At 50.4% G+C, this 23,304-nt stretch overlaps 1 protein-coding gene across 1 annotated transcript in view; it reads left to right on the top strand.

The window, feature by feature from the left end:
• Positions 1-23,304, top strand: part of igf1rb (insulin-like growth factor 1b receptor) — a 136,480-nt gene that overhangs the window by 1,815 nt on the left and 111,361 nt on the right. The window contains exons 2-3 of the mRNA XM_045708302.1: positions 463-652; positions 1,039-1,412. Coding sequence (XP_045564258.1) covers positions 463-652; positions 1,039-1,412 — 564 coding nt within the window. The remainder of the gene's footprint in view (positions 1-462; positions 653-1,038; positions 1,413-23,304) is intronic.

The raw sequence follows: 23,304 nt of genomic DNA, 5'->3' as shown, positions 1-23,304 counted from the left end.
CTAGCGTTAGCTAGGTGGCTAGCGTTGGTTATGAGTCAGGTTAGGGGAAGGGTTAGCTAACATACTAAGTAGTTGCTAAGTAGCAAAAACGTAGTAAGTCGTTGAAAAGTTACTAAAGTTGTCTGTGATGAGATTCGAACACACAACCTCTGGTTTGCATTAAACGTCCACCCCGACCAATCACCCTCCGTTCATTTTTTGCCTTAAGTAACCTTCTCTTATGTAAAAAAAATAATAATATATATAAATAAATAAATAAATAAATTAAAAACATGTATTTCAATATCCGATGAATATATGATATTATTAGAATAGTGAAATGATTTCAAACTCACCTCTAGCATGAAAGCGATCATTATGTTAGGCTAAGTCTGTTTCTCTAGCTATCTACAATGCTTTATTTGGCCTTAGATGAAATTGAAAAGTACATGAAGTCTCTTCCGTTGTTTTTCCTCTCACCAGTTTGTGGTCCCAGCATCGACATCGGAAATGACATCAGTGAGTTCCGTCGGCTGGAGAACTGTACGATCGTCGAGGGTTACCTCCAGATCCTCCTAATAGGAGACAAGAACTACAACCTCAACCAGGAGGTGTTCCGATCGCTCTCCTTCCCCAAACTCACCATGATCACTGACTACCTGCTGCTGTTCAGGTTAGCGGGCCAGATACACACCTTCTACACGGCCTTCCCTGTAGCTCAGTTGGTAGAGCGTGGTGTTTGCAACGCCAGGGTTGTGGGTTCGATTCCCACGGGGGGCCAGCACAGAATTAAAAAAATTAAAATCTATGAAATGTATGCATTCACTACTGTAAGTCGCTCTGGATAAGAGCGTCTGCTAAATGACTAAAATGTAAAAAAAAAATTACAACGTTCTACCTCTCAATGATTTCACTATTATTTTATATCTTTTTGATTATTCCAGCTTGTTTTTCTTTGATCTCTTTTATGTTGTTGTTTTGATGTAAAGTGTGTTGCTTTTTAAAAACATTTTTTTTTAATGCACTTTAAACAAAGTTTTTATTTTTATTTTTATTCAGAGTCTCGGGCCTAGACTCCCTGTCCACCCTGTTCCCTAACCTCACGGTGATCCGAGGGCGAAATCTCTTTTATAATTACGCCCTGGTGATCTTCGAGATGACTTCTCTGAAGGACATCGGCCTCTACAGCCTCCAGAACATCACTAGAGGAGCCATCCGGATCGAGAAGAATCCCGAGCTCTGCTACCTGGACTCGATTGACTGGTCTCTTATCATGGACGCTGAGTTTAATAACTTCATAGCGGGGAATAAACAGAGTAAGGAGTGCGGCGACGTGTGTCCAGGCATCATGGAAGATAGTCGTCAATGCATCAAGACGATCTTCAATGACAACTTCAACTGTCGCTGCTGGACCTCCAACCACTGCCAGAAAGGTAGGAACAGGTTTTCTATCCGTCCGTCCTCGTCCGCTGTTTGAATGAGTGTGGCTAGCTGATTTGGTTTCCTTCACAATGCACTCGATATTTTCTCAAGTGAAGAAGGCTTGTTGCTCGTTTATTTCAACATGCCATGTTTATGTGTATAAAGCTGATATTATCGGCCGACTACGAGGACTGATTTTTTTTTTTTATAAGATTTCTGAGAAAATGCTGAATAATTTATATCTGTCCTGAAGAGGGCGCTCTTTACATGGCTGTAAACCTATCTTTCCTTGGCGTGGTAGAGCGATACTGAACGCTATCGCCCAATGAAAGTAGACCAGTCAGAGAGGAGAGTGAACTAACTGCTACTGCTTCTAGGGTGAGGGCTGAGTAGACTGAAGCTTGTCAGCTCAATAAAGTGGCGGAAATGTGGACTGACCATTAGGGGTGTCAACGTTAATAAAGACATTGGGATCTTCAATTCGTAAGTCGCTCTGGATAAGAGCGTCTGCTAAATGACGTAAATGTTTAAAATTACGGGGAAAAAATCCATAAATGAAAAACGAGGTGTGTGTGTAACCGATGTGAAATGGCTAGTTAGTTAGCGGTGGTGCGCGCTAATAGCGTTTCAATCAGTGACGTCACTCGCTCTGAGACTTGAAGTAGGGTTTCCCCTTGCGTTGCAAGGGCCGCGGCTTTTGTGGCGCGATGGGTAACGATGCTTCGTGGGGTGTCAGTTGTTGATGTGTGCAGAGGGTCCCTGGTTCGAGCCCGGGTTGGGGCGAAGAGAGGGAAGGAACCTACACTGTTACATGTGTATATAGACAAAATGTAATTCACAGTACTGTTATCACAAAAGTAACAAGCCCCGATTTGTCATAAAGTAGAAAATAATTCTCTCTGAGACGTTAAATGAGAAGGTGATGAGGTGCGGACTCTGAGAGGTGGAACTGAGCTACAGTGACTGTACAGGGGCAATGATGAGAGAGGCAACGTGAGACCCAACCTGTTGTTGACAGAAGTGCGATAATGGACGTAGTGAGAAAAATCACAGCGCTGATTACAGAAATGATTGCAGTTGATATTCAGCCATTGTCAATGGTAGAGGATGTCTCCTTCAGTACCCTAATGGCATATCTAAAACCAGACTACAGGATGTCTCCTTCATATCTAAAACCAGACTACAGGATGTCTCCTTCAGTACACTAATGGCATATCTAAAACCAGACTACAGGATGTCCCCTTCATATCTAAAACCAGACTACAGGATGTCTCCTTCATATCTAAAACCAGACTACAGGATGTCCCCTTCATATCTAAAACCAGACTACAGGATGCCATGTGGAAAAACCGAGACACAACAGAGAACATTCTATTCTGGTTAGAGCCAGTTTGCGCTGTTCTGTTAAGGGAGTAGTACACAGCGTTGTACGAGATCTTCAGTTTCTTGGCAATTTCTCGCATAGAATAGCCTTAATTTCTCAGAACAAGAATAGACTGACGAGTTTCAGAAGAAAGTTCTTTGTTTCTGGCCATTTTGAGTTTGTAATCGAACCCACAAATGCTGATGCTCCAGATACTCAACTAGTCTAAAGAAGGACAGTTTTATTGCTTCTTTAATCAGAACAGCAGTTTTCAGCTGTGCTAACAGAATTGCAAAAGGGTTTTCTAATGATCAATTAGCCTTTTAACCTCTATGGGCTAGGTGGGACGCAAGCGTCCCACCCGTGGTGCACCCGTGGTTACAAGAGTTGTGTGTAATGTTTTGTCAATTCAAAGACAGGGTCACCAAAACCATAAAACCAGCTAAAATGATGCACTAACCTTTTACAATCTCCATCAGATGACACTCCTAGGACATTATGTTAGACAATGCATGCATTTTTAGTTCTATCAAGTTCATATTTATATCCAAAAACAGCGTTTTACTATGGCATTGATGTTGAGGAAATCGTTTCCCTCCAATAACCGGCAGTCAAGTCAGTACCACAAATTAAATAATTAAAATTAGAAAACATTGGTAAAATATTATATTGTCATTTAAAGAATTATAGATTTACATCTCTTGAACGCAGTCAACTTGCCAGATTTAAAAATAACCTTACTGGGAAATCACACTTTGCAATAATCTGAGCACTGCGCCCAGAAAAATACGCGTTGCGATACAGACCAGACGTCATGTTGGGGAGATCTAAAATCGAAAATACTATGTAAATAATCCATTACCTTTGATTCTCTTCATCAGATGTCACTTCCAGGTATCACAGGTCCATAACGAATGTAGTTTTGTTCAAAAAAGCTAATCATTTATGTCCAAAAATCTCCGTCTTGTTAGCACATGATCTAAGCCCGCCGGGCTTCTCGTTGAACGAGGGAAAAAATATTTCCGTTCGTTCAAACATGTCAAACGTTGTATAGCATAAATTATTAGGGCCTTTTTTAACCAGAACATGAATAATATTCAAGGTGGACGAATGCATTCTCTTTTATAACGTATTGGAACGAGGGTACCCAACATGAACTCGCGCGCCAGGTGTCTAATGGGCCATCATCGTTCCATGGCTCTTGTTCGGTCAGATCTCCCTCCAGAAGACTCAAAACACTTTGTAAAGGCTGGTGACATCTAGTGGAAGCAATAGGAAGTGCCAAAATATTCCTCAGCCCCTGTGTTTTTCAATGGTATAGGTTTAAAGGTAATACAACACATCAGGTATCCACTTCCTGTCAGAAAATGTCTCAGGGTTTTGCCTGCCAAATGAGTTCTGTTATACTCACAGACACCATTCAAACAGTTTTAGAAAATTTAGGGTGTTTTCTATCCATATATAATAAGTATATGCATATTCTAGTTACTGGGTAGGATTAGTAACCAGATTAAATCGGGTACATTTTTTTTATCCAGACGTGCAAATGCTGCCCCCTAGCCCTAACAGGTTATTAAGGGCAGTCAGGTCTGGGGAGAACCAAGGGCTATATCTGTTCCTGGTTCTACATTTCTTGAAAGGGGTATGCTTCTATAAGATGGAGAGGAAGGCATTTAAAAAAAATAACCAGGCATCCTCTACTGACGGGATGAGGTCAATATCCTTCCAGGATACCAGGGCCAGGTCGATTAGAAAGGCTCGCTCGTTGAAATGTTTCAGGGAGTGTTTGATAGGGATGAGTGGAGGTCGTTTGACCGCTGACCCATTACGGGTGCAGGCAATGAGGCAGTGATCGCTGAGATCTTGGTTGAAAACAGCAGAGGTGTATTTAGAGGGCACGTTGGTTAGGATGATATCTATGAGGGTGCCAGTGTTTGCGGCTTTGGGGTTGTACCTGGTGGGTTCATTAATAATTTGTGTGAGATTGAGGGCATCAAGCTTGGATTGTAGGATGGCTGGGGTGTTAAGCATGTCCCAGTTTAGGTCACCTAGTAGCACGAGCTCTGAAGATAGATGGGGGGCAATCAGTTCACATATGGTGTCCAGAGCACAACTAGGGGCCGAGGGGGGTCTATAGCAGGCGGCAACGGTGAGAGACTTGTTTTTGGAGAGGTGGATTTTTAAAAGTAGAAGTAGCACTGCCAAGCTGTATTAAAATATACAGTAGCACTGCCAAGCTGTATTAAAATATACAGTAGCACTGCCAAGCTGTATTAAAATATACAGTAGCACTGCCAAGCTGTATTAAAATATACAGTAGCACTGCCAAGCTGTATTAAAATATACAGTAGCACTGCCAAGCTGTATTAAAATATACAGTAGCACTGCCAAGCTGTATTAAAATATACAGTAGCACTGCCAAGCTGTATTAAAATATACAGTAGCACTGCCAAGCTGTATTAAAATATACAGTAGCTCTGTCAAAGCTGTATTAAAATATACAGTAGCTCTGTCAAAGCTGTACAAAAAGATACAGTAGCACTGTCCAAGCTGTACAAAAAAACATACTTTGTTCGACCGCAACTTCTGGGGTAGCTAGCTTTAGCTTGGTATCTAGCTAGCACCAATACAACCAGCCTGAAACAATGACCAGTTGAAACTGCCGTCATCTTCATTATTCTTAGCAATGATTTAGGAATCCTTGTAAGTATTCTTGTTCGCGGATTTGAAATTGAAGTTCATTTAATGAATATAAATAGCTAGCTACTAAACCCTGTTGCCCATAGCTAACATTATAAGCAGCCAGCTAGCTTCATCTGGCTAGTGACGCTCGACCGGGTTATGTGTTGTGAAGCTAACCACAATAAGGATTAGGCACAATAGTAGAATTTGCGGTTTGCCTTCAAAATAAAAGTATGGCATTGAGTGATGCAAATGAATACAAATAGTAGAATTATGCCATACTTTTATTTTGAAGGCTAACCGTAAAATCCACTGTTGTGGCTAATCCTTATTGTGTCTAGCTTCACATAGATGGGTCCGACCACCATTAATCAAATAAGAACTGTCTTATAACTTAGGGTTATTTTTGGATGATGACACCTAGCTATATAGTTAGCTAACTATAGCTACTGAAACGGATGGCGAGTTATTTGACACATCTTTTGACACGCAAAGACCCAAACAGCGTTTCATAGGAATCCTGGTTGAGAATGAAATGACGACTGAACAAATGAACACTGAAACAGCAAGTAAGTGAAAGAAATGGGTTTTGATTGCATTTACGTATGTTGCCATTACCAGAAAAACCAACAAAATAACCTTTTGGAGTGTGTGTGTCTGTGTAACCTTTTATTTAACTAGGGTAGTCCGTTAAGAAATAATTCGTATTTACGATGACGGCGTGGACGACGCTGGGCCAATTGTGCGCCGCCCTATGGGACTCCCAATCACGGCCGGATGTGATACAGCCTGGATTCGAACCAGGGACTTTAGTGACGTCTCTTGCACTGAGATGCAGTGCCTTAGACCTGTGTGTGTGTGTGTGTGTGTGTGTGTGTGTGTGTGTGTGTGTGTGTGTGTGTGTGTGTGTGTGTGTGTGTGTGTGAACTAGAATGCTTAAAAGGCCACAATTTTTATATCGGGTATCGGTATGTTTAAAAAAAAATATATATAATAATAATGTTTTTTTGGAAAGGAAAATATCGGGTATTGGCTAAAAATGTCATATGTGTGCATCACTAGTTACGACGCCAAACTGCAGTCAGGTCAAGATCCTGGTGAGGACGACGAGCAACGCAGATGAGCTTCCCTGAGACGGATTGTGCAGAAGTTTTGTTTGGTTGTGTAAACCCAGAGTTTCATTAGCAGTCTGGGTGGCTGGTCTCGGACGAACCCAGAGTTTCATTAGCAGTCTGGGTGGCTGGTCTCGGACGAACCCAGAGTTTCATTAGCAGTCTGGGTGGCTGGTCTCGGACGAACCCAGAGTTTCATTAGCAGTCTGGGTGGCTGGTTTCGGACGAACCCAGAGTTTCATTAGCAGTCTGGGTGGCTGGTCTCGGACGAACCCAGAGTTTCATTAGCAGTCTGGGTGGCTGGTCTCGGACGAACCCAGAGTTTCATTAGCAGTCTGGGTGGCTGGTTTCGGACGAACCCAGAGTTTCATTAGCAGTCTGGGTGGCTGGTCTCGGACGAACCCAGAGTTTCATTAGCAGTCTGGGTGGCTGGTTCTCGGACGAACCCAGAGTTTCATTAGCAGTCTGGGTGGCTGGTCTCGGACGAACCCAGAGTTTCATTAGCAGTCTGGGTGGCTGGTCTCGGACGAACCCAGAGTTTCATTAGCAGTCTGGGTGGCTGGTTTCGGACGAACCCAGAGTTTCATTAGCAGTCTGGGTGGCTGGTTTCGGACGAACCCAGAGTTTCATTAGCAGTCTGGGTGGCTGGTCTCGGACGAACCCAGAGTTTCATTAGCAGTCTGGGTGGCTGGTCTCGGACGAACCCAGAGTTTCATTAGCAGTCTGGGTGGCTGGTCTCGGACGAACCCAGAGTTTCATTAGCAGTCTGGGTGGCTGGTCTCGGACGAACCCAGAGTTTCATTAGCAGTCTGGGTGGCTGGTCTCGGACGAACCCAGAGTTTCATTAGCAGTCTGGGTGGCTGGTCTCGGACGAACCCAGAGTTTCATTAGCAGTCTGGGTGGCTGGTCTCGGACGAACCCAGAGTTTCATTAGCAGTCTGGGTGGCGTGGTCTCGGACGAACCCAGAGTTTCATTAGCAGTCTGGGTGGCGTGGTCTCGGACGAACCCAGAGTTTCATTAGCAGTCTGGGTGGCGTGGTCTCGGACGAACCCAGAGTTTCATTAGCAGTCTGGGTGGCTGGTTTCGGACGATCCCGCAGTGTGGAGGTCCTGGGCTGGCGTGGTCTGTGGTTGAGGCCAGTTGGACGGTACTGCCTTTATGGTAGAGAACAACGTAGAGAAATTACCATTCAATTCTCTGACAACAGCTCTGGTGGACATTCCTGCAGTCAGCATGCCAATTGCACACTCCCTCATAACTTGAGACATCTGTGGCATTGTGTTGTTTGACAAAACTGCAGGTTTTAGAATGGCCTTTTATTGTCTCCAGCACAAGGTGCACCTGTGTAATAATCATGCTGTTTAATCGGCTTCTTGATGTGCCACACCTGTCAGCTAGATGGATTATCTTGGCAAAGGAGAAATGCTCACTAACAGGGATGTTAACAAATTTGTGCACAACATTTGAGAGAAATACGCTTTTTGTGCGTATGGAACATTTCTGGGATCTTTTATTTCAGCTCATGAAACATGGGACCAACACTTTACATGTTGCGTTTTTTAAATATTTTTGTTTAGTTACACTAGTAACATGGGAGCTGTCTCAATATGGCCGTATAAATCAAAAAGTACCAATGATTTAATCTCTGAAGAGGTAAGGCCAGGCCATTCCCATGTAGAAGGTGATGTGTGAGAGCTTTGGAGTTAGTAACCAATCTCAGCCCCCATGGAACAGTGTCCAGCGTACCTAATGACACCACAGGTATAAAGTACAATATATCACCTTAATCAGTTACAGGCACCAAAGTAGTAGTGGAAACAAGCCTCTTTCTCCCCTTCTGTCTGTCTCTCTCACAGCACTACTGGTAGGCTATAAAACTCTACGTCTTCCAGTCGCCCGCTCTGTTCTGCCGCTGTCCCGTCGCAGTCGCCCGCTCTGTTCTGCCGCTGTCCCGTCGCAGTCGCCCGCTCTGTTCTGCCGCTGACCCGTCGCCCGCTCTGTCCTGCCGCTGTCCCGTCGCCCGCTCTGTCCTGCCGCTGTCCCGTCGCCCGCTCTGTTCTGCCGCTGTCCCGTCGCCCGCTCTGTTCTGCCGCTGTCCCGTCGCCCGCTCTGTTCTGCCGCTGTCCCGTCGCAGTCGCCCGCTCTGTCCTGCCGCTGTCCCGTCGCCCGCTCTGTCCTGCCGCTGTCCCGTCGCCCGCTCTGTCCTGCCGCTGTCCCGTCGCCCGCTCTGTCCTGCCGCTGTCCCGTCGCCCGCTCTGTCCTGCCGCTGTCCCGTCGCCCGCTCTGTCCTGCCGCTGTCCCGTCGCCCGCTCTGTCCTGCCGCTGTCCCGTCGCCCGCTCTGTCCTGCCGCTGTCCCGTCGCCCGCTCTGTCCTGCCGCAGTCCTGTTGCAGTCGCCCGCTCTGTCCTGCCGCTGTCCCGTCGCAGTCGCCCGCTCTGTTCTGCCGCAGTCGCCCGCTCTGTTCTGCCGCAGTCGCCCGCTCTGTTCTGCCGCTGCCCTGTCGCAGTCAAATTGTCCTAACAATTTAAACTAGTCACCTCTCTCAACTCCATCCCGGCATCCACTAAACGAACCACATCCTGCCTGACAGGGTGTCTGTCCTCCAGCTCACTGCAACCTGTCATGAGCCTAAAGGTACCCTCAGACTAGGTTCTACTACTCCTAGCAGGCCAGACCAGCGTCTGCTCCTATCAGGAGCCTAAAGGGACCCTCAGACTAGGTTCTACTACTCCTAGCAGGCCAAACCAGCATCTGCTTGTCTGCTCCCTTAAAAGAGCTTGGCTTGAAAAAACATAAAGTGGCAATATTACGGTTTGTCCCTCTTGAGACGCCGTAGCAACAACACAGCCGGTAACACTGCCTCACGTCTTAGTCTCGCAAATTTTCCATCTAAATAAGATGTTTCTCGTTAAATGACAAACACTTAATTGAAGAATCCCGTCCATAGTTCCCACTCCTACTAGACTCGCTGTAGTGTCTCTGTAGTGTCGTTGTGAGGAGCAAAGCTTCCTCTCTGTGGACACAGTAACTAATGAACTGATCCCATCCACTTGACACCTCGGCGCCACTGCAGGGAGCAAACATGTAGTTAAAACGGAGAGAGAGAGAGGGAGGAGACGGGGTTGTGCGGGGGGGGGCTGAGAGACGGGATTGTGCGGGGGGGGCTGAGAGGCGGGATTGTGCGGGGGTGGGGCTGAGAGACGGGATTGTGCGGGGGGGCTGAGAGGCGGGATTGTGCGGGGGGGGCTGAGAGGTGGGATTGCGCGGGGGGGCTGAGAGACGGGATTGCGCGGGGGGGCTGAGAGACGGGATTGTGCGGGGGGGGCTGAGAGACGGGGTTGTGCGGGGGGGGGCTGAGAGACGGGATTGTGCGGGGGGGGCTGAGAGACGGGATTGTGCGGGGGGCTGAGAGACGGGGTTGTGCGGGGGGGCTGAGAGACGGGATTGCGCGGGGGGGGCTGAGAGACGGGGTTGTGCGGGGGGGGCTGAGAGACGGGATTGTGCGGGGGGCTGAGAGACGGGGTTGTGCGGGGGGCTGAGAGACACGGGGTTGTGCGGGGGCTGAGACTCCTGTTTTTAACTACCAGATATTGAGCTCCATGATCATGTCTGATGAATTGAATTTACCTCAGGTGGACTCCAATCAAGTTGTAGAAACATCTCAAGGATGATCAATGGAAACAGGATTCACCTGAGCTCAATTGAGTCTCATAGCAAAGGGTCTGAATACTGATGTAAATATGATATTTCAGTTTTTTTTTTACGCTGCTACACACACACACACACACACACACACACACACACACACACTAGTGTGCTCCTGACTGGCTGCAGCAGAGTCCAGTCCTCTCTGTGACCTCTCAGCGTTACGCTGCTTCACACAGACTACTGTCGTCACCATACCAGTATTTTGACTTGTCAGTTTATCACAGTCCTGGATTCCATCACGGCCCTTGATCCAGTCAGACTCCTCGAATGCGTAGTCATTAGGGGGAGGGGGGAGGCGGATGCGTAGTCATTAGGGGAGGGGGGAGGTGGATGCGTAGTCATTAGGAGGGGAGGTGGATGCGTAGTCATTGGGGGAGGGGGAGGCGGATGCGTAGTCATTAGGGGAGGGGGGAGGTGGATGTGTAGTCATTAGGGGGGGTGAATGCGTAGTCATTAGGGGGAGGGGTGAATGCGTAGTCATTAGGGGGAGGGGGGAGGCGGATGCGTAGTCATTAGGGGGGAGGCGGATGCGTAGTCATTAGGGGGAGGCGGATGCGTAGTCATTAGGGGAGGCGGATGCGTAGTCATTAGGGGGAGGGGGGAGGCGGATGCGTAGTCATTGGGGGGAGGGGGGGAGGTGGATGTGTAGTCATTAGGGGGGGGTGAATGCGTAGTCATTAGGGGGAGGGGTGAATGCGTAGTCATTAGGGGGAGGGGGAGGCGGATGCGTAGTCATTAGGGGAGGCGGATGCGTAGTCATTAGGGGGAGGCGGATGCGTAGTCATTAGGGGGAGGGGGGAGGCGGATGCGTAGTCATTAGGGGGAGGGGGGAGGCGGATGCGTAGTCATTGGGGGAGGGGGGAGGTGGATGTGTAGTCATTAGGGGGGTGAATGCGTAGTCATTAGGGGGGGGAGGCGTAGTCATTAGGGGTGGGAATCTGACTCTGGGGGCTGGGGGGGGGAATCTAGTGTAAACCAGATGGGGGTGGGGGAGATAAAGGACTTTTGTTTTGTGAACAGCTCAACATTTCTACATGCGGTGTTGCGTTTTTCCAGTGTGCAGCGTGAGAGGGGAGCGAATGCAGGCCAGACAGCTGTAGCAGTGAATAAGGAAGTGGAGGAGCCTCATCCTACTGTAAAAGGGGAGCGAATGCAGGCCAGACAGCTGTAGCAGTGAATAAGGAAGTGGAGGAGCCTCATCCTACTGTAAAAGGGGGAGCGAATGCAGGCCAGACAGCTGTAGCAGTGAATAAGGAAGTGGAGGAGCCTCATTCTACTGTAAAAGGGGAGCGAATGCAGGCCAGACAGCTGTAGCAGTGAATAAGGAAGTGGAGGAGCCTCATTCTACTGTAAAAGGGGAGCGAATGCAGGCCAGACAGCTGTAGCAGTGAATAAGGAAGTGGAGGAGCCTCATTCTACTGTAAAAGGGGAGCGAATGCAGGCCAGACAGCTGTAGCAGTGAATTAGGAAGTGGAGGAGCCTCATTCTACTGTAAAAGGGCTGGCTGGTTAGGGATGGGCACGGTTATTACAGTAGTCAAATATCCAAAACCAACGTTGCTATTCAAATACTCGGCTAGAGTAAACATTTTTTTTTTTTTAAGAAAAAAATCTTGTGCTTATTTTAACAATGAAAAGGCTTTGTCTAAATGAAATGATGTAACATTGCTACACAAGGTTATACCGACAACACACTTTTGAATGTAGTTTTTCTGCTGAACCCGTAAATACATACCAGGCTACTACGGACGTTTTGTTCTTATTGATGGACCAATCGGTAGCTTCTCTCTTTCTCTTTCTCCTCCCGTCCAAAACCCTGCCAATCGCTGCTGCAAGCAAGCAACACCCAAGTCTCGCAGGCTGCATAGCAAGCCAGTTCCTAAGTTTAAACACAAGTTTTTATTTTGTTTACATGTACTTCGACTACCCGGATATGTGAAAAGATTTCATGATGTTATTCGAATAGTGAAGTGATTTCAAATGCCCATCCCGCTGATACAGCCTGGATCCTCTAAAGAAGTACTGAACCGCTTTTTTATAATCCAATTATGGACGTTTTTGTATACCGTGCAACACGCAAGCACTCGCACGCGCACGCGCACACACACACTCGCACGCTTTCACACACACACACACACACACACACTCGCACGCTTTCACACACACACACACACACACACACTCGCACGCTTTCACACACACACACACACACACACTCGCACGCTTACACACACACACACACACACACTCGCACGCTTTCACACACACACACACACACACACACACACACACACACACACCCACACACACACACTCTCTGACCTCTCTCTCTATGCCGCTACGCTGCCTGACCCCTCTCTCTGTTTCCCACTACGCTGCCTGACCTCTCTCTGTTTCCCGCTACGCTGCCTGACCTCTCTCTCTGTGCCGCTACGCTGCCTGACCTCTCTCTCTGTGCCGCTACGCTGCCTGACCTCTCTCTCTGTGCCGCTACGCTGCCTGACCCCTCTCTCTGTGCCGCTACGCTGCCTGACCTCTCTCTCTGTGCCGCTACGCTGCCTGACCTCTCTCTCTGTGCCGCTACGCTGCCTGACCGCTCTATGCCGCTACGCTGCCTGACCTCTCTATGCCGCTACGCTGCCTGACCTCTCTCTCTGTGCCGCTACGCTGCCTGACCTCTCTCTCTGTGCCGCTACGCTGCCTGACCTCACTCTCTGTGCCGCTACGCTGCCTGACCTCTCTCTCTGTGCCGCTACGCTGCCTGACCTCTCCCTCTGTGCCGCTACGCTGCCTGACCCCTCTCTCTGTGCCGCTACGCTGCCTGACCTCTCTCTCTGTGCCGCTACGCTGCCTGACCTCTCTCTCTGTGCCGCTACGCTGCCTGACCCCTCTCTCTGTGCCGCTACGCTGCCTGACCTCTCTCTCTGTGCCGCTACGCTGCCTGACCTCTCTCTCTGTGCCGCTACGCTGCCTGACCTCTCTCTCTGTGTCGTCACGCTGCCTGACCTCTCTCTGTTTCCCGCTACGCTGCCTGACCTCTCTCTCTGTGCCGCCACGCTGCCTGACCTCTCTCTCTGTGCCGCCACGCTGCCTGACCCCTCTCTCTGTGCCGCCACGCTGCCTGACCTCTCTCTCTGTGCCGCCACGCTGCCTGACCTCTCTCTCTGTGCCGCCACGCTGCCTGACCTCTCTCTCTGTGCCGCCACGCTGCCTGACCCCTCTCTCTGTGCCGCCACGCTGCCTGACCTCTCTCTCTGTGCCGCTACGCTGCCTGACCCCTCTCTCTGTGCCGCTACGCTGCCTGACCCCTCTCTCTGTGCCGCTACGCTGCCTGACCCCTCTCTCTGTGCCGCTACGCTGCCTGACCTCTCTCTCTGTGCCGCTACGCTGCCTGACCTCTCTCCCATCCAACCACTTGTAGCTCTTCTTTAATCTGCTGTTTACATTTCACATGCCAAAAAACACTGACCTGATGTCACCACAGTCTGTCTGCTCGTCTAGCTTGGCCTCGTCGTATTGTTTCTGGTGCGTGATGTCTGGACAGTGTTTTGTCTGTCTGGTGTCTGGATATAGAACTGCCCGGGAACCATCTGAAGTATTCACAATCTCTCCTCTCTGAGAGAGAGAGAGAGCAGGAGGTCAGTCAGATACAGCTCCTTCAGAATGTATTCGAGAGAGAGAGAGAGAGAGAGAGAGAGTTAGAAATAGTTGCAAATGTATTGGAAAAGAGTACAGAAATATATCTAAAGTAGTTTAAGTATTCACACCCATGTTCGAATCCCCTTTGGCAGCAATTACTGTTGAGTCTTCCTGGGTAAGTAGAGGAAGTGGATTAGCATTAGACTCAGCTTGGCAGTAGGCTAGTAGTTAGCATTAGACTCAGCTTGGCAGTAGGCTAGTAGTTAGCATTAGACTCAGCTTGGCAGTAGGCTAGTAGTTAGCATTAGACTCAGCTTGGCAGTAGGCTAGTAGTTAGCATTAGAAACAGCTTGGCAGTAGTTAGCATTAGAAACAGCTTGGCAGTAGTTAGCATTAGACACAGCTTGGCACTAGGCTAGTAGTTAGCATTAGACTCAGCTTGGCAGTAGGCTAGTAGTTAGCATTAGACTCAGCTTGGCAGTAGGCTAGTAGTTAGCATTAGAAACAGCTTGGCAGTAGTTAGCATTAGACACAGCTTGGCACTAGGCTAGTAGTTAGCATTAGACTCAGCTTGGCAGTAGGCTAGTAGTTAGCATTAGAAACAGCTTGGCACTAGGCTAGTAGTTAGCATTAGACACAGCTTGGCAGTAGGCTAGTAGTTAGCATTAGACACAGCTTGGCAGTAGGCTAGTAGTTAGCATTAGACTCAGCTTGGCAGTAGGCTAGTAGTTAGCATTAGACACAGCTTGGCAGTAGGTGGCATTAGAAACAGCTTGGCTGTAGGCTAGTAGTTAGCATTAGAAACAGCTTGGCTGTAGGCTAGTAGTTAGCATTAGAAACAGCTTGGCAGTAGGCTAGTAGTTGGCATTAGACACATCTTGGCAGTAGGTGGCATTAGACACAGCTTGGCAGTAGGCTAGTAGTTGGCATTAGACACAGCTTGGCAGTAGGCTAGTAGTTAGCATTAGACACAGCTTGGCAGTAGGCTAGTAGTTAGCATTAGACTCAGCTTGGCAGTAGGCTAGTAGTTAGCATTAGAAACAGCTTGGCAGTAGGCTAGTAGTTAGCATTAGACTCAGCTTGGCACTAGGCTAGTAGTTAGCATTAGAAACAGCTTGGCACTAGGCTAGTAGTTAGCATTAGACACAGCTTGGCACTAGGCTAGTAGTTAGCATTAGACACAGCTTGGCAGTAGGCTAGTAGTTGGCATTAGACACAGCTTGGCACTAGGCTAGTAGTTAGCATTAGACTCAGCTTGGCACTAGGCTAGTAGTTAGCATTAGACTCAGCTTGGCACTAGGCTAGTAGTTGGCATTAGACTCAGCTTGGCACTAGGCTAGTAGTTAGCATTAGAAACAGCTTGGCACTAGGCTAGTAGTTAGCATTAGAAACAGCTTGGCAGTAGGCTAGTAGTTAGCATTAGACACAGCTTGGCACTAGGCTAGTAGTTAGCATTAGAAACAGCTTGGCAGTAGGCTAGTAGTTAGCATTAGACTCAGCTTGGCACTAGGCTAGTAGTTAGCATTAGAAACAGCTTGGCAGTAGGCTAGTAGTTAGCATTAGACTCAGCTTGGCTGTAGGCTAGTAGTTAGCATTAGACACAGCTTGGCAGTAGGCTAGTAGTTAGCATTAGACTCAGCTTGGCAGTAGGCTAGTAGTTGGCATTAGACTCAGCTTGGCAGTAGGCTAGTAGTTAGCATTAGACACAGCTTGGCAGTAGTTAGCATTAGACACAGCTTGGCAGTAGTTAGCATTAGACTCAGCTTGGCAGTAGGCTAGTAGTTAGCATTAGACACAGCTTGGCACCAGGCTAGTAGTTAGCATTAGACACAGCTTGGCACTAGGCTAGTAGTTAGCATTAGACTCAGCTTGGCTGTAGGCTAGTAGTTAGCATTAGACACAGCTTGGCACTAGGCTAGTAGTTAGCATTAGACTCAGCTTGGCAGTAGTTAGCATTAGACTCAGCTTGGCAGTAGGCTAGTAGGTAGCATTAGACTCAGCTTGGCTGTAGGCTAGTAGTTAGCATTAGACTCAGCTTGGCAGTTGGCTAGTAGTTAGCATTAGACTCAGCTTGGCAGTAGTTAGCATTAGACTCAGCTTGGCACTAGGCTAGTAGGTAGCATTAGACTCAGCTTGGCAGTTGGCTAGTAGGTAGCATTAGACTCAGCTTGGCAGTTGGCTAGTAGTTAGCATTAGACTCAGCTTGGCAGTTGGCTAGTAGTTAGCATTAGACTCAGCTTGGCAGTAGGCTAGTAGTTAGCATTAGACTCAGCTTGGCAGTTGGCTAGTAGTTAGCATTAGACTCAGCTTGGCAGTAGTTAGCATTAGACTCAGCTTGGCACTAGGCTAGTAGTTAGCATTAGACTCAGCTTGGCAGTAGGCTAGTAGTTAGCATTAGACTCAGCTTGGCTGTAGGCTAGTAGGTAGCATTAGACTCAGCTTGGCTGTAGGCTAGTAGTTAGCATTAGAAACAGCTTGGCAGTAGGCTAGTAGTTAGCATTAGACTCAGCTTGGCACTAGGCTAGTAGTTAGCATTAGACTCAGCTTGGCAGTAGACTAGTAGTTAGCATTAGACTCAGCTTGGCTGTAGGCTAGTAGGTAGCATTAGACTCAGCTTGGCAGTTGGCTCTTAAAGTAAAGATTGTTTTCTGTAGCTGACTGACTGGTCTCCTTGGTGTCATCAGGTCACCACGTCTAGACAGATGCCCTTTACCCTCCTTTCCCTGGGCAGTACCCTGCTCTGCAGCATTATTTGGTGTGTTTGTGTTGGGTGGAGTGGGTGCGGGTACAGCCTGTTTCATCCCGTGCCCCAGGCTTCATGACAGCAGTGTGTGTGTGTGTGTGTGTGTGTGTGTGTGTGTGTGTGTGTGTGTGTGTGTGTGTGTGTGTGTGTGTGTGTGTGTGTGTGTGTGTGTGACAGTCTTGGTGTTGTGGAAGAGCCTGTTTCTGCCATGTCTGGTCCCCTGGCCCAGTTCCAAATGGTGTTTCTGGTCCCCTGGACCAGTTACAAATGCTGCACTACTTTGGACCAAAGCATTTGGACCAGAGCCATGCCAGCCCGCTGCCAGTATATATAGTGTACCACCCCTTCTCTGACCCCATCCTTGCTCCTTCTCTCTCTCTACCTGGCCTCTGAGTGCTGTGCTGCAAGGCCTCTCTCTACCTGGCCTCTCTCTACCTGGCCTCTCTACCTGGCCTCTCTCTGCCTTCTCTCTCTCTACCTGGCCTCTCTCTGCCTTCTCTCTCTACCTGGCCTCTCGCTGCCTTCTCTCTCTACCTGGCCTCTCTCTGCCTTCTCTCTCTACCTGGCTCTCTCTGCCTTCTCTCTCTACCTGGCCTCTCTCTGCCTTCTCTCTCTACCTGGCCTCTCTCTGCCTTCTCTCTCTACCTGGCCTCTCTCTGCCTTCTCTCTCTACCTGGCCTCTCTCTGCCTTCTCTCTCTCTACCTGGCCTCTCTCTGCCTTCTCTCTCTCTACCTGGCCTCTCTCTGCCTTCTCTCTCTCTACCTGGCCTCTCTCTGCCTTCTCTCTCTCTACCTGGCCTCTCTCTGCCTTCTCTCTCTCTACCTGGCCTCTCTCTGCCTTCTCTCTCTCTACCTGGCCCTCTCTGCCTTCTCTCTCTCTACCTGGCCTCTCTCTGCCTTCTCTCTCTCTACCTGGCCTCTCTCTGCCTTCTCTCTCTCTACCTGGCCTCTCTCTGCCTTCTCTCTCTCTACCTGGCCTCTCTCTGCCTTCTCTCTCTCTACCTGGCCTCTCTCTGCCTTCTCTCTCTCTACCTGGCCTCTCTCTGCCTTCTCTCTCTCTACCTGGCCTCTCTCTACCTTCTCTCTCTACCTGGCCTCTCTCTACCTTCTCTCTCTACCTGGCCTCTCTCCTCCTTCTCTCTCTACCTGGCCTCTCTCTACCTGGCCTCTCTCTGCCTTCTCTCTCTACCTGGCCTCTCTCTGCCTTCTCTCTCTCTACCTGGCCTCTCTCTGCCTTCTCTCTCTACCTGGCCTCTCTCTGCCTTCTCTCTCTACCTGGCCTCTCTCTGCCTTCTCTCTCTACCTGGCCTCTCTCCTCCTTCTCTCTCTACCTGGCCTCTCTCTACCTTCTCTCTCTCTACCTGGCCTCTCTCTGCCTTCTCTCCCCTGATGTAGAGGTGACAGGTAGCCTGGACAGACTAGTTTCCAGCAGGTAGAAAGTGCTGACCTCAGGTGAGTTCCCACAGTCCAGATAGATGACACAGCAGATGGTGACATACAGAGAGAAACCAGCAGCACGCTGCCTGTCCCCTGGAGGAAGCAGCAGCACGCTGCCTGTCCCCTGGAGGAAGCAGCAGCACGCTGCCTGTCCCCTGGAGGAAGCAGTCAACCAGCTCACATCTCCAGGGAATTCAGAACAGATCGTAGGACACTTTGGACTCAATGGTAGTGCACTTTATAGGGAATAGGGTGCCATGTGGAACACACGCTGTAATGCTTTCACTTCTCGGGACCTTTCCAGTTTAGTCTCTCAACTGGGAAACATGAGCCACAGCAGGTAGGGTTACTGGGGCTACAGCAGGTAGGGTTACTACAGCAGGTAGGGTTACTGGGGCTACAGCAGGTAGGGCTACTACAGCAGGTAGGGTTACTGGGGCTACAGCAGGTAGGGTTACTGGGGCCACAGCAGGTAGGGTTACTACAGCAGGTAGGGTTACTGGGGCTACAGCAGGTAGGGTTACTGGGGCTACAGCAGGTAGGGTTACTGGGGCTACAGCAGGTAGGGTTACTGGGGCTACAGCAGGTGGGTTACTACAGCAGGTAGGGTTACTACAGCAGGTAGGGTTACCACAGCAGGTGGGGTTACTGCAGCAGGGCAGGGTTACTACAGCAGGTAGGGTTACTGGGGCTACAGCAGGTAGGGTTACTGGGGCTACAGCAGGTAGGGTCACTGGGGCCACAGCAGGTAGGGTTACTGCAGCAGGCAGGGTTACTACAGCAGGTGGGGTTACTACAGCAGGTAGGGTTACTGCAGCAGGTAGGGTTACTGCAGCAGGTGGGTTACTGGGGCCACAGCAGGTAGGGTCACTGGGGCAGCTCAGGCAGGGTCACTGGGGCTAGCAGGCAGGGTTACTCAGCAGGTAGGGTTACTACAGCAGGCAGGGGTCACTGCAGCAGGTAGGGTTACTGCAGGTAGGGTTACTACAGCAGGTAGGGTCACTGCAGCAGGTAGGGTTACCGCAGCAGGTAGGGTTACTGCGGCAGGTAGGGTTACTACAGCAGGTAGGGTTACTGGGGATACAGCAGGTAGGGTTACTACAGCAGGTAGGGTTACTGGGGCTACAGCAGGTAGGGTTACTACAGCAGGTAGGGTCACTGCAGCAGGTAGGGCTACTACAGCAGGTAGGGTTACTACAGCAGGTAGGGTTACTGGGGCCACAGCAGGTAGGGTTACTGCAGGTAGGGTTACGGTGTACAGCAGGTAGGGTTACTACAGCAGGTAGGGTTACTGCAGCAGGTAGGGTTACTGCAGCAGGTAGGGTTACTGGGGATACAGCAGGTAGGGTTACTGCAGCAGGTAGGGTTACTGGTGATACAGCAGGTAGGGTTACTACAGCAGGTAGGGTTACTACAGCAGGTAGGGCCACTACGCTAGGTAGGGCCACTACAGTAGGTAGGGCCACTGCAGCAGGTAGGGCTACTACAGCAGGTAGGGTTACTACGAGCAGGTAGGGTTACTACAGCAGGTAGGGCCACTACACAGTTAGGGCAGGGGCACCACAGCAGGTAGGGTTACTGCAGCAGGTAGGGTTACGTGTTAAGGCAGGGTTACTAAGCAGGCAGGGTCTCACAGTAGGTAGGGCTACAGCAGGTAGGGTTACCGACAGCAGGTAGGGTTACTGCAGGTAGGGTTGCTACAGCAGGTAGGGTTACTGGTGATACGGCAGGTAGGGTTACTACAGCAGGTAGGGTTACTACAGCAGGTAGGGCTACTGCGAAGGTAGGGCTACTACAGCAGGTAGGGCTACTACAGCAGGTAGGGCTACTACAGCAGGTAGGGGCTACTGGCAAGGTAGGGTTACTACAGCAGGTAGGGCTACTACAGCAGGTAGGGCTACTACAGCAGGTAGGGTTACTACAGCAGGTAGGGTTACTACAGCAGGTAGGGTTACTACAGCAGGTAGGGCTACTACAGCAGGTAGGGCCACCACTAAGGTAGGGTTACTACAGCAGGTAGGGTTACTGGGGCTACAGCAGGTAGGGTCACTGCAGTAAGGTAGGGTTACTACAGCAGGTAGGGCTACTACAGCAGGTAGGGTCACTACAGCAGGTGGGGCTGCACTACGGTAGGGTTACTACAGGTAGGGTGGGCCACTACAGCAGGTAGGGTTACTGCAGCAGGAGGGTCACTGCAGGCAGGGCCACAGCAGGTAGGGGGTTACTCCAGCAGGTAGGGTTACTCGCTGTAAGGCAGGGTCCTACAGCAGGGAAGGGTTACTGTTAGCAGGGTCACAAGGTAGGGCCACTGAGCAGGTAGGGCTACCGTTAAGGCAGGGTCACTGCTAGGGCAGGGTTACTGCAGCAGGTAGGGCCACTACAGTTAAGGCAGGGTTACTACCAGGCAGGGCACTGTTAAGGTAGGGTCACCGCACAGGTAGGGTCACTGAAGGCAGGGTCACTGCAGCAGGTAGGGCTACTACAGCAGGTAGGGTTACTGCAGTTAAGGTAGGGCTACTACAGTCAGGTAGGGTTACTACAGCAGGTAGGGTCACTGGGGCCGCAGGCAGCACCGAAGGTAGGGTCACTGCCAGGTAGGGTCACCACAGCAGGCAGGGCCACTGTTAAGGTAGGGTCACTACAGCAGGCAGGGTCACAGTTACAGGTAGGGTCACTACAGCAGGTAGGGTCACTGCGGCAGGTAGGGTTACTACAGCAGGTGGGCTACTACAGCAGGTAGGGTTACTGCAGCAGGTAGGGTTACTACAGCAGGTAGGGCTACTACAGCAGGTAGGGTTACTGCAGCAGGTAGGGTTACTACAGCAGGTAGGGCTACTACAGCAGGTAGGGTCACTGGCGTTCGGTAGGGCCACTCAGCAGGTAGGGCTACTACAGCAGGTAGGGTCACCGCAGCAGGTGGGGTTACCACAGCAGGTAGGGCTACTGCAGGCAGGTAGGGGCTACCACAGCAGGTAGGGTTACTGTTACAGGTAGGGTTACTACGCAGGTAGGGCCACTACGGCAGGTAGGGTTACTACAGCAGGCAGGGTTACTACAGCAGGTAGGGTCACTACAGCAAGGTAGGGCCACCGCAGGTAGGGTTACTACAGCAGGTAGGGTTACTACAGCAGGTAGGGTTACTCAGCGAGGTAGGGTCACTGGGGAACGCAGGCAGGGTTACTACAGCAGGTAGGGTTACTGTACAGAGGAGGGTTACTGCAGTTAAGGTAGGGTTACTACAGCAGGTAGGGTTACTGGGGCTCAGCGAAGGCAGGGTTACTGCGTTAAGGCAGGGTCACTGGTGTAAGGTAGGGTCACTAAGCAGGTAGGGTTACTCAAGGCAGGGTCACTAGCAGGCAGGGTCACCCAGCAGGTAGGGTCACTGGGGATACAGCAGGTAGGGTTACCACAGCAGGTAGGGTTACTACAGCAGGTAGGGCCACTGGGGCCGCTAAGGCAGGGCTCACAGCAGGTAGGGTCACTGGGGCCACAGCAGGTAGGGTTACTGCAGCGAGGTAGGGTTACTACAGCAGGTAGGGTTACTACAGCAGGCAGGGTTACTCGTTAAGGCAGGGCCACTACAGCAGGTAGGGCCACTGGGCTACAGCAGGCAGGGCTACCACAGCAGGTAGGGTTACTACAGCAGGTAGGGTTACCACAGCAGGTAGGGTTACTACAGCAGGTAGGGTTACTGGTGATACAGCAGGTAGGGTTACTACAGCAGGTAGGGTTACTGCAGCAGGTAGGGTTACTACAGCAGGTAGGGCTACTACATCAGGTAGGGTTACTACAGCAGGTGGGTTACTGGGGCTAAGCAGGCAGGGTTACTGCAGCAGGTAGGGTTACTACAGCAGGTAGGGTTACTGGTGATACAGCAGGTAGGGTTACTGCCGCAGGTAGGGTTACTGCGGCAGGTAGGGTTACTACAGCAGGTAGGGTTACTGCGCAAGGCAGGGTTACTGCAGCAGGTAGGGTCACTGCAGCAGGTAGGGTCACTGCAGCAGGTAGGGTTACTACAGCAGGTAGGGCCACTGCTAAGCAGGGGTCACTAAGCTAGGTAGGGTCACAGCAGGTAGGGTTACTCAGCAGGCAGGGTTACTGGGGATACAGCAGGTAGGGTTACTACAGCAGGTAGGGCTACTACAGCAGGTAGGGTGCACAGTAAGGTAGGGTTACTACAGCAGGTAGGGTTACTACAGCAGGTAGGGTCACTACAGCAGGTAGGGCTACTCAGCAGGTAGGTAGGGTACTACAGCAGGTAGGGTTACTGCGGTTAAGGCTGGGTCACTGCGCTGTTAGGTAGGGTTACTGCAGCAGGTAGGGCTACTACTGTAAGGCAGGGTTACTACAGCAGGTAGGGTTACTGCAGCAGGTAGGGTTACCACAGCAGGTAGGGTCACTGTTACAGGCAGGGTTACTACAGCAGGTAGGGTCACTGCAGGCGGGGTTACCGCAGCAGGTAGGGCCACCGCAGCAGGTAGGGCCACTGCAGCAGGTAGGGTCACTGCGTTCAGGTAGGGTCACTGCAGCAGGCAGGGTTACTGCAGTTCAGGCAGGGTTACTGGGGCTACGCAGGGTAGGGTCACTGTTAAGGCAGGGCACCGTAGGGCAGGGTTACTAAGCAGGTAGGGTTACTACAGCAGGCAGGGCTACTGCAGCAGGTTAGGGTTACTACAGCAGGTAGGGTTACTGCAGCAGGTAGGGTTACTACAGCAGGTAGGGTTACGTACAGCAGGTAGGGTCACTGGGGCTACAGCAGGCAGGGTTACTACAGCAGGTAGGGTTACTACACGGGCAGGGTTACTGGCAGGTAGGGCCACTGCAGGTAGGGCCACTACAGGCAGGGTCACTGCAGCAGGGTTACTACAGCAGGTAGGGTTACTGCCAGGTAGGGTCACCACAGCAGGTAGGGTTACTGGGGCACAGCAGGTAGGGTCACTACAGCAGGCAGGGTCACTCGCAGGTAGGGCTACTACAGCAGGTAGGGTTACTACAGCAGGTAGGGTTACTGGTGATACAGCAGGTAGGGTTACTGGGGCTACAGCAGGTAGGGTCACTGTTAAGGCAGGTGGGTTACTACAGCAGGTAGGGTTACTGGGGCTACAGCTAAGGTAGGGCCACTACAGCAGGTAGGGTTACTACAGCAGGTAGGGCTACTACAGCAGGTAGGGCCACTGCAGTAAGGCAGGGCTACTCAGCAGGTAGGGTTACTACAGCAG

The sequence above is a fragment of the Salmo salar genome, chromosome ssa26 (assembly GCF_905237065.1).
Source record: "Salmo salar chromosome ssa26, Ssal_v3.1, whole genome shotgun sequence".
In the NCBI taxonomy this organism is placed as follows: domain Eukaryota; kingdom Metazoa; phylum Chordata; class Actinopteri; order Salmoniformes; family Salmonidae; genus Salmo; species Salmo salar.
Note: the sequence above shows the minus strand (reverse complement) of the source record. Positions and strands in the feature narration are given on the sequence as shown.